The following is a 17474-nucleotide window of genomic DNA, read 5'->3' as shown; positions in this document are numbered from 1 at the left end:
CTGTCGAGTCCATATTGATCAACATTGATCTGGCTATACTGATTCAGATTTTGGTCCATAACCCTGGGCCCTATGGCAATATCTAAATACTGCTTAAATGTTATGGGACTTGCTGACTCAACCATCCTTTCAGGTAGTGATTTCCAGACTCTGTCAACCCTCCGAATGAGAAGTTTCTCCTCAACTCTCAGCTTTTACTTTAAATCTATGCACCCTGGTTATTGACCCACCCGTTAATTGAAGAAGTGCCTTCCTGTGGTATGCCCCTAGTAATCTTAAGCACTTGCCTCAGGTCCCCTCTCAAAGTTCAGTGCTCCAAGGAAAACAACCCCTCATGTCTCCTCATGTCTCAGACCATCCAGTTCAGTCAACATCCTGGTAAATTTCCTGTGCACCTTGTTTAATGCAATCACATCTTCATATAATGCTGTGACCCGGACTTCACGCAGCACCATGGCTGTGGCCAAACCAGCATTTTGTGTGGTTTCAGCATAATATGCAATTGCACCAGGAATGAAAACACTCTGACAGTTAAGGATTTTGTGAGGTAAACTTGATTAGGGAATTAAAGGTGAAGGGAGCAATGACACAATGTTATCATATTCATCCTGCAGTTTGAAAGGGAGAATATGTAATCGCGTAGAATGGTATTACAATTGAGCGAAGGTTACTAAATAGACATAAGGGAGGAGTTAAAAACAATGACTGCAGATGCTGGAAACCAGATTCTGGATCAGTGGTGCAGGAAGAGCACAGCAATTCCTGATGAAGGGCTTTATTCCTGATGAAGGGCTTTTGCCCGAAACGTCGATTTTGCTGCTCGTCGGATGCTGCCTGAATTGCTGTGCTCTTCCAGCACCACTGATCCAGAATAAGGGAGGAGTTGGCCAGCGTTGATTCGAAGGGGAGCCTAGCAGGGAAAATAGTGGAGCAACAATGGCAAGAGTTTCTGGGGGTAATTGGGAGATACAATAGTTCATCCCAAGGAAGAAGAAACATGCCCAGGGGAGAATAAGGCCACCATGACTGACTGAAGAAGTCAGGGACAGCTAAAAGCAAAGGGAAACACATACAACATGGTGAAGATTAGTGGGAAGCCTTTAAGAACCAGCAGAAGATAGCTACAGAACCAATAAAGGGAGAGGAAATTAAATATGAGGGTAAGCTAGTTAGTAATATGAAAGAAGATAGCGAGAGTTTTTTTAAAGATATATAAAAGGTAATAGGGAGGCACAAGTGGACATTGGACTACTGGAAAATGAGGCTGGAGAAATAGTATTGGGGAACAAAGAAATGATGGAGGCATTGAATAGGTACTTTACATCAGTTTTCACAATTGAAGACACCAATAACAAACCAGGATTTCCAGAGAATCGGAAACAGAGGTGAGTGTAGTGGCCCTCAGTAAGGAGAAGGTGCTGGAGAAGCTGAAAGGCCTGAGGGTGGATAAATCACCCGAACCAGATTTGAAAAGACAAAAGATCCTCATATTGTTCTCCTTCAGCAGAGAAGGTTAATGAGGAAATTGAAGGGTTTTGCTTCACTAACTAAAGGGTGCAGATTTGAAATCAATGACAAGATTCAGTGAGGACAGTAGGGGACAAAAATGATGAATCAACTTGTGATCTGGAATTCACTACCTGAAAAGGTTGTGGAAGCAGATACAATGACAACTTTCAAAAGGAAGTTCGATAGTTACTAGAAAAATGAACAAAATTGTTCAGATGTTAGGAAAAAAAGAAAGGACAGTGTAACTAATTAGGTAACGTTTTGAAAGAACTAGCACAGGCACAATAGGCTGATTGATGGGATTAGATTTATTAAAACTGGCTTGAAGTTAGAAATTGAAAATGATCTTACAATTTTAAACACTGTAGTATATAAAATCACCAATGCAGAGGTATATAAAGTATTTTGTTAGCCGTAGTTTTCATTTATGTATTAGCATCAGTGTGTGCTACAGTTTCAGAGATAATGAGGAAGTCTGGCTTTATGCTTGTGAGCAGATTAATTTATTAATAATTATCTTACCAGAAGTGTACTTTGTAGCCATATCCTCAGTCAATCATTAGAAGTCATGGGACATGCGTGTATGAACAAAAGCAGAAGTGTAGATTATCAGCTACAATTATGTGAGAGACTGAATTGTGCTGTATAGAATTGACTTATAATTCATCCACTGTAGAAACAAGCACACCCCCTTCCCCAGAGAGAACATTGATGAGATCATTAATGTCTGACAGAACCAAAAGCTGGTAGAGTACCATCTGCTGCTGTTACTGTAATATTTTGTTTTTGAGTTTTGAGTATATCAACTGGGTTTCTTCAGATTTTGAGTCCGGACATCTGACACAAGATGCATGTCACAACCCATAGTATTCCCAATGTGCTGACTCCATGGGAATTGTGCTAGAGGTTTGAACATCCAATAGGCAATCCAGGACACTTGGAAAAAGTTTCTCACTTTAAATTGCCATCAGAGGCCTCAGACCATACAACTGACTTCTCCATTTATTTACTGTGCCCCCAACAACCTCCCTGATTTTCTGACCCAACTCAGCTACCTCTCCAGCTCACAGTAACAAACCACTGCCACCCAGCTACTCAAGACCCGACCCAAGTAGTTCCCAGAATCTGTCCACCAAACCCAGAAGTGGCATGATTAACCCTGACCAACAGCACCTTATACCAAACCCAACTATCTCTCAATGCACACTTCCTCCATCTACTGCCTTACCCAACTATTACTTTGAAAGTAAATGCCCTTGACATCCAGGTTGCATTTGATCAAATATGGCATCAAGGAATCCTAGCAAGACTGGAATCTATGGGAATCGGGGGAAATCTCTCTGCTGGTTGGAATCATGTGGCATAAAAAAAGGATGTTATAATTGTTGAAGATCAGTCATCTCAGTTCTAGGGCATCTATGCAGGAATTCCTCAGGGAAGTGCCTTGACCCAATCATTGTCAGTTGCTTCATCGATGACCTTCCCATTGTCCTAAAGTCAGAATGAGAGATATTTGTTGATTACACATTGTTCAACCTCATTTGCAGCTCCTCAGATACTGCAGCAGTTAATGACCAAAGGCAGCCAGACCTGAGCAAAAGCAAGGTTGTGCTGTCAAGTGGTGAATAAAATTCACGCTGTTCAAGTGCTGGGAAAGTGAAAATCTAAACATCATCCCTTGATATTCAGTGGTATTGCTGAGTCCCCCACCATCTGTGTTCTTGGGTTACTGCTGACAAGAAACTAGCCCTATAAGCACAGAGTCTACAAGAACAGAGATGAGGATTCCTGCAGTGACTAACTCACCTCTTGATTGTCCAAAATCTGTCCACCATATACACCAACAAGGTACAAGTCAGGAAGTTGATGGAATACTCCCCATTGAGTACAGTTTCAATAACACACAAGAAGCTTGAGACAATCCAGGACAAAACTCATCTGATTGATACTGCATCCACAAAACATTCAATCCCTCCATCACCAATACATAGTAGCAATGTTGTGTATCATCAACAAGTTGCATGACAAAAATTCAAAAAGGCTCCTTTCGATAGCACTTTAGAAACCCATGACCTCATCATATAGAAGGTCAAGGGCAGTAAATGCATGGGAACACCACCACCTGCATGCTCCCCTCCCAAGCCACTGAATGTCCTGACTCAGGGATATATGCCGATCCCTTCAGTGTTGCTAGGTAAAAATCCTGGAATTCCCTCGCTACCAGCGTTCTCAGTCTGTCTATACAAATGGACTGCAGCAGTGCAAGAAAGCAGTTTACCACTGCCTTCACCTAATTCTACATTTTCAAGTAGAATTGTTCAAAATGGCAGTAAATTCTCCCAAATGCCAATGTATTTCGTGAATATTCATTAGCTTATGTGCTAGCATTGCTGTTCCCCTTTACATAGTTTCACAACCTCAAGATCTACTAGCCATCTGACACCCTGTTTCTTGGACATTCTGTCTTGCTTACAGCAACACACACAACCTGATATTGTCATATATAAGTGAATATTGCCTTCCACTTGAGCAGCAGAGTGGCTGGGTGGTTAGCACTGCTGCCACTGTCTGTGTGGAGTTTGTATATTCTCCCCGGTCTGTGTGGGTTTCCTCCAGGTGCTCCAGTTTCCTCCCACAGTCGAAAGATGTGCATGTTAGGTTGATTGGCCATGCTAAATTGTGCACAGTGTCCAGAGATGTGCAGACTAGATGGATTAGCCATGGGGAATGCAGGGCTACTGGGATAGAGTAGGGTGATGGGTCTGTGTGGAATACTCTAGGGAGGGTTGGTGTGGACTCAATGTGCCAAATCAAGAGTGTGCTGCTGGAAAAGCACAGCAGGTCAGGCAGCATCCGAGGAGCAGGAGAATGATGGGCTTATGCCAAAATGTCGATTCTCCTGCTCCTCGGATGCTGCCTTACTTCTGTGCTTTTCCAGCACCACACTCTCAACTCTGATCTCTAGTATCTGCAGTCCTCACTTTCTCCTCAATGGGCCGAATGGTCCGTTTTCATACTCTATTTCTCCCTACCACTGTCATATCTCTGTGGAGAGTTATATCTACTCACTAAGAGAAAGCTGTATCTGTAAAATGTAATTTTTTTCACCTTTTAGTTGTGCATTTTGTTATGTTTCATGATGGTGCTACTAATTGGTGTTATCCGGGTGATTTTTACTGTATACGGAGTAGCAAATGAGTGACAGTGAATAAGCTACTTATTCATATTTTTATTTTCATTTATACAATTTCCTTGGTTTTGGGTTATATTAGAGGAGAAAGTGAGGTCTGCAGATGCTGGAGATCAGAGCTGGAAATGTGTTGCTGGAAAAGCGCAGCAGGTCAGGCAGCATCGAGGGAACAGGAGAATCGACGTTTCGGGCATAAGCCCTTCTTCAGGAATGAGGAAAGTTTGTCCAGCAGGCTAAGATAAAAGGTAGGGAGGAGGGACTTGGGGGAGGGGCGTCGGAAATGTGATAGGTGGAAAGAGGTCAAGGTGAGGGTGATAGGTCAGACGGGAGTGGGGGCGGAGAGGTCGGGAAGAAGATTGCAGGTTAGGAAGGCGGTGCTGAATTCGATGGATTTGACTGAGACAAGGTGGGGTCTCCTGTTCCCTGGATGCTGCCTGACCTGCTGCGCTTTTCCAGCAACACATTTCCAGCTTTGGGTTATATTATGAAAGTTGCTGCTTGCTCTCCAGTTCTTCACTTACATCAAGAATCATATTAAAAAAAGGACATAAGTGTTAATGGACTATTTTATCAAGGGGGCATAAACATGAGCTTGTTCTTTGGTATTTCCAAACATAAAATGTCTCCAGAACACAAGTGGAATGGTTCAAATTTTCATTCCCTAACAGACTGCTGTGAAACTTTTTCATATATCTACCATCATTCATGCCAAGATCAGTACAGTGCAGAGTTGAAACTGAGAAATTCACAGTCCATATTGCTAAATAATCAATTACATAAACTTACTCAATTACTAGTTAAGCTGATTTATATTGGACAAAGTATTAACTGCATTATGTTATTTGAATCTATGATGGTTAAAATTTCTATGAGCTATTAATACCAGGAATAGTTTAAAAAAAATTGACATAATTAATGAGTCAATTAACTTAGGTAGGTTTTTCTAGCTAACAAAAGAGAATTTACTATATAAAATTGCAAATGTATGGGTGGGCTGTTTCTGGGTTGTGAATCCAACATCCTGATGAGCAGCTGTAGTGAAACAAACTACTTGCAGTTGCTGTAAATCTGAAGTAAGAACAGAATGTGCTGTAAATATACAGTGAATCTGGCAGTGTCTATGGTAAGAAAAGCAGTTAATGTTTTAAGTCAAGTATGAGTCTTCCTCAGAACTAAAGGAAGGTAGAATTGCAATGGATTATGCTATTGGAAGAGGCTTTGGGAGTGGTAGGAGGTAGGTGTTGACGACAGAGAGAGAAAAAACCAAAAGGGAAGGTCTGAGATAAGGTAGAGGGTGGGAAAGATTAAATGATAACAAAGATATTAACCAAAAGACAAAGGGAGTGTTTGCTGTTGTAGTAAAGGAACAAAACAATTATCTGGGGTGTGAATGAAAGAATGATGAACTGTTCCAATTCTGTACTAAAGCAAAAGCATAAAAAACAAGAACAGACTGGCAAAATAAGAAATCCAAATGGGGGACAAAGTTTATGGTCCCAAGTAGTTGAACAAAATATTGATTCCAGAATGCTGCATTGTGCCTAACTGGAGGAGGTGCTGTTTTTCATACTGGCATTGAGTTTCACTGGAACACTGCAGCAGGCTGAGGACAGAAATGTGAGCATTCAACAAGCCTGCTGAATTATATTGACAAACAGTTGGAAGCTTGAGCTCATGTTTACTGATGAATGAATGTGTTCCACAGGGGGGAAACTGAACTCACAATGACTGCTGTGTGAACGTTACTGCAATGTGAGTAACAAATGCAGAAGTCTAAATTGAAAGAAGTACAGACAAATCGCTGCTTCACCTGGAGTGTTGGAGCCTTAAACATTGAGGAGAGGACCCAAAGAGGCAGGTGGCGCAACACCAATGATTGCATGAGTTGATTTGAGATGTTCTAGGTAATTGAGGGGTGGACCAGGCTGTCCCTGAAGGAACAGTTTTTTTGAATGCTGACAGGAAATGAAAGGGTGAGATGCTTTTGGTAGTGGAATCATGCTGGAGGTGGTAGAAAGGGTAGGGGATGAGCCTTTCAATATCTGGGTTGATGGAACAGGAAGTGAGAACTTGAGGGTCTTGTCAATCTGTGTGGATGTGTGGGGGTGGCGTGGGAGGGAGGGAGGAAGGAAATCTTTAGTTAATGTAAAGAAGAGACTTGTCAGAAGCACTGACGTAGAAGGTTGCACCATTGGAAAAGAGGTGATGGATGTGGAGAAATTGGGAGAATAGAATGGAGTCCTTTTAGGAGGCAGGTGTCAGGAAGTATAGGTGCAGTAACTGTAGCAATCAGAGGGGCTTGAGTGAACCTTAATAGAATGAGATCCCTAGATATGAAGGCACGGAAATTAGGAAAGGAGCAGGACGTTACAAAGTTGGACAATGTGAAGATGAAAGAAAGGGTGAAATTGGAAACGTGGTTGAAGACTTTTCTCAGTTCCAGTGGAGAGCGGGAAAGTTTTGGTTTTGCTTCCTGTTTCTGCCACCCTGCTTGCCTTTCTTTCATTATATTCTTGTAGTTTACTATCTTCCAATTTGTTCCTTTTCTCGACCATCCCTTTTGTTTTTCCTTCTTACCCCTTTCCATGTCATAAAACCCATCATATTTCAACATTCCTTTAGTTCTGAATAAGTCATATTCAAATCAAATTACTAATGCTTTTTTACTTTCTGTACATATGCTGTAGACCTGATGATATTTCCAGCACTTTCAGTTCCTGCTTCAAATAATTTTTATTCCTTCTGGCTGCTCCTTACCAAACAGATTAAGGACCTGCCTCTTGCTGCTCAGTCAGGGAAGGTGGATGGGACAATGCAGCTATTCTGTCAGAGGAAGTATTTTTATTTGAAGGGAAAACAGCATGTTTCAGTAAACTCAACAATGCTTTGATAGTTCATCTGCGGTCCTTACAGGAATGGAAAGGAGACCTGGGAAATATATATGTGTATGTAAACTCTTCACCCAACCAAGCTGTCAGCTCTTCTGTCACCCACATGCGCACGCACACATACATACGCATAGTCTCTCACACTTAACAGGAGGGGCCTTTTTCCCAGGATTCTCCTGCACTTCATTCCTCGGGGTAATAGATCGTCTAGTATTCCTTTATCCAAAGTCAGCCCACATCCCTAATTGGGCAGCCTGTTACCTTAAAATATCAATGTCCTTACCCCTCTTTGGTACATCAGCATTAACAGCACTTGTTTTCCCTCTCTACGAGAAATGATGATCTAAAGCAGTGATTCTCAACTTTTCTTTGAGCACGACCCTCCCAAGAGCCCTTCTCAGGTTCCAGGGGCCCCCGCCTTTCAAACAGGGATACAACATGAACAGATAGACAGAAAATAATTTATTATTGACCAGTCTGTGGCCCACCCATATGGCCCCTATTTAGAATGGCTGGTCTAAAGCATGGAGAGAAGTGGAGATGTGAGACAGGGAGAGTCAGTAGAGTTGGCCTCCAGTGATCGACACCTCATTGGCTATTGGCAAGGTGTCTCCATTTGCTCCACTGGGAAGGAAATTTTGTTTCATGGAGGCACACATGTTAGAAACAATCTGTCAAGAGACCCTGAACCTCTTGAGCATTGGTGTTCACATACATTGTAAGAGCTGGTCTTCTTCCTGAAATCCCATTTTCTGGATCACATCTCCAACTGGCTGGATCTCTTGTGGAGAGGCATGTGACTGAGTCAATGGCAGCTGATGCTGCTATGAATGTTATTTTTCTTTCATCGGAGATGAATTGGTGGTGTTGAGCTTCCTCCTGATCTATGTCAGCAGCGATGAATGGTGGAGTTGTATAAGCTGCTGTCTAACAGCTCTGAAGACTTCTAGCAAGGAAGTTGGAATGTGATGTAAATTCAAGCAATTGATGGCCACCTGCCAAGCAGTGATAAGACGATCTGTAAAGAGTGCTTTAAGCAGTAGAATTTTATCGGACCATGACTAGAACGCTTCGTTGTGACTAAATAAAGTCTTCACAGCTTGGCAGTCAGACATAAATTCTTGTTGATGTGTCTCTCACCACTTCCAACCTGCCAGGTTATCAGACATGGTCTGGAATTCCTGTATTGTTGGGAAATAGAGAATGCATGGATATATTTGCTCCTAATTTTATTCTTAATTGTTCCCCACATAAGCCACAGATATCCCTGCTGCACTCTCAACTCAACTCATTCTGGAAAAGCTGGAAGGAGCAGGAGCATGTCGAGATCCTCATTCCATATCGTTATCTGCATAGTCCCCACTAACCTGAGAAAGTTCTACCTCGTGATTGCAAATGTAGGGTTCGGAAAGGATTCACAAGGATGTTGCCAGGGTTGAGGATTTGAGCTATAGAGAGAGGCTTAATAAATTGAAGCTTTCTTCTCTGGAGCATTAGAGGCTGAGGGGTTACTATATGAAGGTTTATAAAATCATGAGGGGCATAGATAGGGTAAATAGACAAGATCTTTTCCCTGGGTTGGGGGAGTCCAGAACTAGAGGGCATAGGTTTAGGGTGAGAGGGGAAAAATTTAAAAGAGACCTAAGGGACAACTTTTTCATGCAAAGTGTGGTGCGTGTACAGAATGAGCTACCAGAGGATGTGGTCAAAGCTGGTGCAAGTACAACATTTAAAAGGCATTTGGCTGAGTATATGAATAGGAAGAGTTTAGAGGGTTATAGGCCAAGTGTTAGCAAGTGGGAGTAGATTAAGTTGGGCTATCTGGTCAGCATGGATGAGTTGGACTGAAGAATCTGTTTCTCTATGACTGTATTTACTTATGGACAATCTGTTGTGGACTTTATACTTTGACACCATCATTAATGCAGCTGCTGCTGTATTCACATTTTATTTTTGCAACAATTGCATACTCGGTTGAAATTTAAAATTTATCTGTTTAGGCAATCTATGTAGTTGCAAGTAGATATATGTGCATTATGGAAAATGACATTTAGTTCCTATTAAAGATATGTATTTATGTATGAGTTTGGCAAGCACTGCGTATTTTGAAGAGGCAATTGTGGGAACCATACATTAATGATTAGATTCTTTTTAACCTAACTCTGGGATGCCTCAGAGTTGGCTGATGTGGAGACTGGAGATGCCATAAAAGAAAGAAAGACCTCAGTTTGTAAAGTGCCCTCATGGCTACTGTCACAACCTTGTGAGGTGTAATCACTGTTTTGGTGTAGACAGCACTGAAACCTGTGAGTACAGAGCAAAGTCCAACAACCTTGCAAAGTGATAATGATCAGATAATCTGTCATTGTGTTGTTGATGGGAGGAGCAGCATGATGGCTCAGTGGTTAGCACTGCTGCCTCACAGCACCAGGGACCCAGGTTTGATGCCAGCCTCCGGCAACTGACTGTGTGGAGTTTGCACATTTTCTCCATGTCTGTGTGGGTTTCCTCTGGGGTCTCTGTTTTCCTCCCACCATCGAAAGATGCACAGATTAGGTGGATTTGCCATGCTAAATTGCCCAACAGTGTCCAGGGGTGTGCAGGCTAGGTGGGTGAACCATCGGAACATGGAGGGCTATAGGGAAAGGCTGGAGGATTGGATCTGGGTGAGATGCTGTTTGGGGTGATGTGGACTCAATGGGCCGAATGGCCTACTTCCACACTGTAGGCATTCTATGAGTAAACATTGATCAAGGATAACTTTCCCAACTATTCTTCCATATGGTATTATTTGTCCACCTGAGAAGGCAGACCCTGCTGCTCCCTCAGCACTGCACTGGATACCAGCCAATGATTTTGGTACTCATATCCTGAAATGGAACTTGAGTCACAACCATGTGGCTTAGAGTCAAGTGTATCACTGACACTGCCACAGTTAATACTGATGTAGCATTCATGCTTGTGGTTAATGATATGACATGGGTTGATGCTATGTCTTGTTACTGTGAAATCATTGGATTTGAGCTGTCTGCATATCAATTTCCAGATTTACTTGGTGTCAGCAGATCTATAGGCAAGACCTATGTATGCTGCAAAAAAGTAGGTTTCTGTTACTGGAAAATGGCATTGATGAAACTTGGGTGCAAGAATGTGTTTGAAGGCATTTTCCTTGATGCACATTCTAAGTTTCTTTTAAGTAATTTTATATATATATCGGCTGAATTTTAGATGAAGCATTGGATTACTTGTGCCCCAACTTAAATGTTGCTGTGTTCCAACCAAGAAAAATGTTCCCACCAAGGGAAGTGCTGAATGCACTGCAGACAAAGACTGGAATGATTCCTTCTGAATTAAAAAGTCCCATCTCAGAATTATAAGCAATTCATAAATTAGCAGTACTTCAGCTCTTTGAGCCTGCAACACTGGATCATTTAAGAATGGTTAAGGGTCACAATGACTATTAAGATGGCAGAGCTGAAAATGTGTTGCTGGAAAAGCGCAGCAGAATAGGCAGCATCCAAGGAGCAAGAGAATCGACGTTTCGGGCATGAGCCCTTCTTCAGGAAAGACATCAATTCTCCTGCTCCTTGGATGCTGCCTGACCTGCTGCGCTTTTCCAGCAACACATTTTCAGCTCTGATCCCCAGCATCTGCAATCCTCACTTTCTCCTATTAAGATGGCAGGCCTTGGTGAGGGGAGGTTGGGAGTTTGAAATGTGATAGGGAGATGGCAGTGACAGTGGGAACGGAAATAAAAGGTTAAAGGACCCTCCAGTTGGTGTAGCGTGCTCATTGATGAAAGATCACAACTTGGCCACCCAGCTCAATGCTTAGTACAAGCTGTTCTGCCACCATTAAATGTTAGCACTGACTGAATGAGACCCTTAGTGGGAATTAATTACACACCTAGAGGCCTCAATTGGCCCATTGACAGACGGGGAATCTTGCACCACTCCGCTGTTGACATTATTGTATTGGATGCAGGAGCAAGCAGGTGGGTGTTTGGCACACTGCATTTTGGATTTAACTGGCCCTCCCCACATTCAAACCCGTGGCAGGAAAGTATTAAAATCAGCCCATTCTATCCAGCTTTTTGTATCATTAATTTAAAATTCATTTACCCTATGTCATGTTCCAGGGCTGAAAATTTCATTAATAAGCTAATCTTCAACTGGCTATATTACTGGACGAATTGGAATTTTTTTTGAGAAATACTTTTTAAACAGTTTTGAAATAATCTGTATTTTGATTGACATTTTTTAAATATCTGATTAGGAGGAAATGATAAAGGGAGATTTGCCCTTGGTCTGGTGCAGAATGAATGGAAAGTCTATGTAAAAAGACCACTGGATCGAGAAGAACAGGATATTTATCTTCTGAATATTACAGCTACTGATGGACTTTTTGTATCAAGAGCAGTGGTAGAAGTCAGAGTGCTGGATGCAAATGATAACAGTCCAGTCTGTGACCAAGTAAGTCTCCTCTGTTGTTTCTATTACTTTCTGAATCATAAGTATTCCTTATTCAGTGTACTCATATTCGTATTCATGTTTGAAGTATGAGCTACATTTGAGACTCTGTATTCCTGTCAAATATCTACAGGTCACTTATACAGAGACAATTTTGGAAGACATCACACCAAATAAAGTTATTCTAAGAATTGGTGCTCATGATGTTGACATTGGATCTAATGCAGAAATACGGTATTCTTTGCATGGAACTGGCTCGGAGAAATTTTTCCTGGAACCAGAAAATGGTGAATGTTTTTGTTGTTTCAGTGTGGATTTTTCAGGTTATTTACTGGAGTAAAAAAAAAGATGAGTTTAATTGTTTAATATGATAGAGATGTTAAACAGTGTATCTGAAAGTTTGTTCAACGACTGAAATATAGAAACTGACTTTTTACAATCAAGCAGATTTTTGGACATGCAAAGTTGCCACACAAAGACAAACAGAAAACAACCTATTTTTTAAAAAAAACTGAATACAGCAGGGCATATTGTATCATGCTAAATATTTAGGAAAAAATATTACAGGAAAGGAATCAAAAGATTAAAGTATTTTTATAATTGCCAGACATTAGTATGTCCCACTTATCTATTTAAGTATGTCAGTGTAAATTGCACAGTTGGAGCAACACAAAATATGGGAAGCTGTAGACAAACTGATTTTTGAGGTGAAGAAGCCAATTACAAACCATCTGTATATTGCGCACGGAGGGTGTGGTTCCTCTATTTCAAAAAATTCATTTCATTGTGTAGTTCTCAAAATTCAGTTTTATTGTTTATTACTTCATATGATTGTGAAATATCTTCAAACTGTGTTTCATTGTATGTACTTCAACAGCTGGTGGTATAATATTCCATGCGTGTTTTATTTTTGCTTACATCAAAGCTAGAATCATTTCGTCGGGCCTAGAATGATTTGAGGCCATTCTGTTATAAGAATTATCGCTCTTTGGCTTTTGCTTTAACTTTCTCGACAATTATGCATTTATATTTATTCTAAACTTCTGATTTGTTGTGGTTACCGAATAGGTGAACTGAAAACATTATCAGCTTTAGACCGTGAGGAAACTCAAGTGTATAATTTGATTGTCAGAGCAACAGATGGTGGTGGACGCTACTGCCAGTCAGGAATAGTTCTGTTATTGGAGGATGTGAATGACAACCCACCTGTATTTTCCTTCAATCATTATACTCAATCTGTTTATGAAAGCACGGCGATAAATGTTTTGCTGGCAAAGGTTGAAGCAACAGATCCAGATATAGGTAAGTCACTAAATGTACTATAAAACACTTACTCTGCTGACACATACTGTACAACAAAAGAAGCAATTTGAAAAGCTTGTATTGCGATAGGAGCAAACATTTTGCTTGCATTCAATCTAATATAACATTTCACTGATAATCAATTCCAATTTATTTCTTGATAATCAGAATAGATATCACAATTATTGACTTATTATATGAAGAATTGGAATGAGTGAGAAACTGGAAGAAATGACATCAAATAACTTGGAAGTTGTACTTCACTTTTTCCACTTCTTCGTACAACATTTACAAGGATTATGCACTGTCATTTATTTAACTTGGTTTTATATATTGTGAAAATAGAATAGGCATTTATTATTTCGGCATTCTGTAATTTCACTTTAGCATCATTTACCTCAGTACCTATTTCACCAAAGTTATTGTTGCCTCCAAACTGGACTATTTCAGTGCTGTCCAATGGCCTGCAATCTGTCCTCCATCATTCATAGATTTCTGCTGTCGAAATGCTATGCCATATGTATCAATCCCACATGCATGTCTGTATTAATCTACACTGATTTCTAATACCATAAATTTATAAAAATTGTTTGTATTTTTCAATTCTTCTATGACGTTATCCTTGCTGTTTTGAGACTTTTTCAGTGCTGTAACTCCAACTATTCATTTAATGCCATCAACTGTTGTGTGCTGCTTTTCTTTTTACCTTTCCAGTCAAGGCTATGTCTTCTTCTGTGTAGGCCTAAATTGTCTTCATAAATTATTCTGCGTCTCCACTTTATACTTCTTCATAAAGGTGTTAATACGTATGCATTTAATCAAGTTTTTAATGACATGGTTTAATATTTCCTTTAGAATACTTTTTCCATTTCACCCTGTGAAATACTTTTGGGTGCGGTGCTGCATAATACAAATATTTACTGTTGTAATAATATTGTGCCTCAACTTGATCCCCTAGCTATTATTGAGCTTTTTATGCTAATATATCAGTAGCAATTTTTATGGAAAGCAGTAAGTTTAAAGAACAGGTAGCTATTATTGACAGGATATGGGCATCACTGGCATTTATTATCTATCCATACTCCCCTTTGAGATTGTGTGGTGAGCTGTCTTACCCCGCCCCCCAGACTAATGCACCGAACACTATGGACAATGTAGCATGACCAATTCACCTGACCTGCACATCTTTGGATTATGGGAGGAAACTGGAGCACCCTGAGGAAACCCACGCAGGTACAGGGAGAACGTGCAAATGCCACACAGATGGCTGTGTTCCCAAGATTCTGCTGCATTTGTCCTTCTAATAGTAGTGATTTTGGGTTTGGAACGTGTTGCCTAATGATATTCTGCAGTGCAACTTGTATGCTGCTGCTACTGAGTGTCAGTGTAAGAGGAACTAAATGTTTGTATATATGGTGACAGTCAAACAGCTGCTTTGACCTGGAGACAGGTTGTTCTGCTATAATTTGTGTTTTAGTTACCATGAATTGGCTTTAAGACAATTGACAAATTGTGGATGTTGTTTGAATAATGCAACTTTCTATTGAACGGATATAGTGATTTTCTTTAGCGATCATCTGCAGTGCAATTTTCTATAGTGGTTTTCTATAGTGTGAGGATGCAGAGGAACCCAACCACAATATTATACCAGAACACCCTGTAGAATCAATTTTTTAAAAATTTGTTGGAGCTGCACTTATCTAGGCAAGTGGGGTGTATTCCATCACATTGTTCACTTGTACCTTATAGACGGTGGGCAAGACTCAGGAAGCAGTGAGATGAGTTATTTGCTAAGCAACTCTTAGCCTCAGGCCTGAACTTGTAGTCACAGGTAAGTATCAGACAAAGCAACAGATGGATAAATGATATTCCCACACAGTTTAATGTCTCAGCATCTTTACTTGTCAGTCACCTACTCAAACTTGCTGGCAGAATGAAAAATTAGATCAAACAGCATTCCATCACTTAACGTTGATTAATTTCCATCCTGATTGTCACAATATTATTTACTGACATTTATATCCAATAATTGCGCAATTCAATCAGCAGCCCTTCTGATTGCATAAAATGGTGTCAAGTGCAGTTCAAGCATTTAATTTGTGGTTTGCAGCACTATTTGTAACGTTGGTGATTAATTATTTATTCCTTATTTGAGAAAAACATTATTCAAGTAATAGGTACACAGTTCAATGTCTGGCACTTACCTGGAGATTGCATGAGCCAGTCAGTATGGATTGGACAGGCAGTTGTCAATGGGTTTGGTCATTGCAAGTTATTGCAAGTGAATTATGAAATAAATTTTCAGTTTGCAATAGAATCTGTACAATTACAAACTCCTCTGGGTTATTTTCTACTTTTTAATCATCAGTAAAGTGGTATGCGGCTGAATTTCCTTTGGCTTTCATATGTTATATCATTGTATCTGTGGCAGAAACTTTTATTCTAATGACCAGACAGAGTTGTTGCTGGCACTCCACCAAAGTTATGACAGTGGGGTATGAGGAAGTCCAAGGAAATTAATCCCTTTTATTTTAGGAACATATTTTTAACATCGGTTAAGTACATAACACATCATTTTCAGTTGTAATGATCCAAGCAAGCATGCTATCATTCCCACCAATGTGTTTGACCTAAAAACAAAGCACTTCCTTTTGCAAATTAAATTTTATTGGTACCTTAAAAATGTTGTCTAGATGTCACTTTCTTTCTTCCTAAATTCATTTTGTCTGTTTAATACTTGGAATAGTGTTGACTAGTGTACCCCTACAAAAGATTTAATATTTTGACTCCAGTTGTAAGTAGACTACAAATTTGTTTAACTTAAGCACAAAGCATTTGATGTGAGTGTGAATAAAGATAAAATTTAAAATATGAAATAAAGTAAGGTTCTGGAAATACACAGCAGGTTATTAAACACTTCTGAAGAGCAAAGAAAGATTAGATCATTGTGGTTGTTTCCCTTCATTAGAAACATCATTTCTTTTCTCTTGACATGCTGGCTAAGCTGTTATGAACTTTGAGCATTTCCTGTATTTATTTTATTGTTTCATGTATGTTTGATGAATTCAGCAAATAAGTGTTTACACCTCAGAGAAGCGACACATCCTTAACAGTCAAATTCCACTACAGGCCACTATATTTTTGAAATGTTAATAAACTGAAAACAAATTTTATACAAGCTATGGTATCCTTCAACAGATGTTTTCAGATAGAAGCTAAAATAACACATTTTCCCTTATGTTGCACTTAATTTTTAGAATAATACCAGGAAATTCATAACCTACATAAGCAACATATGTTTATAGCATTTCCACTCAGTCAGAAGTCACACAACACCTGCTTATAGAGTAGCAGAGAGCAGAGTGCTCTGAAAGATTGTATTTTAAACAAACCTATTGGACTATGACCTGGTGTCATGTGACTTAGGATGTTGTCCACCCCAATCCAACACTGGCATCTCCACATCATCTAACCAATAGGTTATCCATATACCTTATTAAACCATTCTTTAGATGCTACAAGATGTACATTGCTTATTTTCTTTCTTAACAAGCTTCTCACATTAACAATGAATTTTAGTAACTTTTGGCTGCCTTTATGTTTTAAACCACACAGCTACTCCTTAGCCGAGAATTAGACTGAAATCCTATTCATAATCTTACTTCTTAGTACTATATTGTGTGCCAGTAGTTGACCTGAAAATCCTTGCATAGCATATGGTAAGTTATTGTGGCAGTGCCACGTTTAAAGTATATACATGTATATTTATTTATTTAGTTTCACCAAGCACAAGCACCATTGACAAATATGTGATCCCTATAATTAAGAACTACTTCATTGGAATCAATTTAGCACTTTACTACCCTTGAGATTTTTCAAAATTTTTATATTAATAGTTGAAATTAAATCACAACTTAGAACTCTTCAAAGACTATAAAAGCTTATAAAGCTGAACCACTGTGTAAATGCCATAGCAAATAGAACAAGTTACAAGCTGGGTATTCTGTAGTAGGTAGTTCACCTTCTGACTTCCAAAGCCTCTCCTCCACTTAAAATGCACCACAAGTGAGCAGTGTGCTGAAATAGTAAATGAGTTTTCAGAACGTTTTTGACAAT

The 17474-nt window shown here is 39.8% G+C and overlaps 1 protein-coding gene across 11 annotated transcripts in view; it reads left to right on the top strand.

Moving 5' to 3' along the window:
- Positions 1–17474, top strand: part of LOC122550578 (protocadherin Fat 3-like) — a 794139-nt gene that overhangs the window by 647037 nt on the left and 129628 nt on the right. For all 11 annotated transcript variants that reach the window (XM_043691532.1, XM_043691531.1, XM_043691530.1 and 8 more), the window contains 3 exons: positions 11863–12059; positions 12190–12343; positions 13125–13358. In XM_043691532.1, coding sequence (XP_043547467.1) covers positions 11863–12059; positions 12190–12343; positions 13125–13358 — 585 coding nt within the window. The remainder of the gene's footprint in view (positions 1–11862; positions 12060–12189; positions 12344–13124; positions 13359–17474) is intronic.

Source organism: Chiloscyllium plagiosum, chromosome 6, assembly GCF_004010195.1.
Source record: "Chiloscyllium plagiosum isolate BGI_BamShark_2017 chromosome 6, ASM401019v2, whole genome shotgun sequence".
NCBI lineage: Eukaryota > Metazoa > Chordata > Chondrichthyes > Orectolobiformes > Hemiscylliidae > Chiloscyllium > Chiloscyllium plagiosum.
This window is presented reverse-complemented; position numbering and strand designations above follow the sequence as displayed.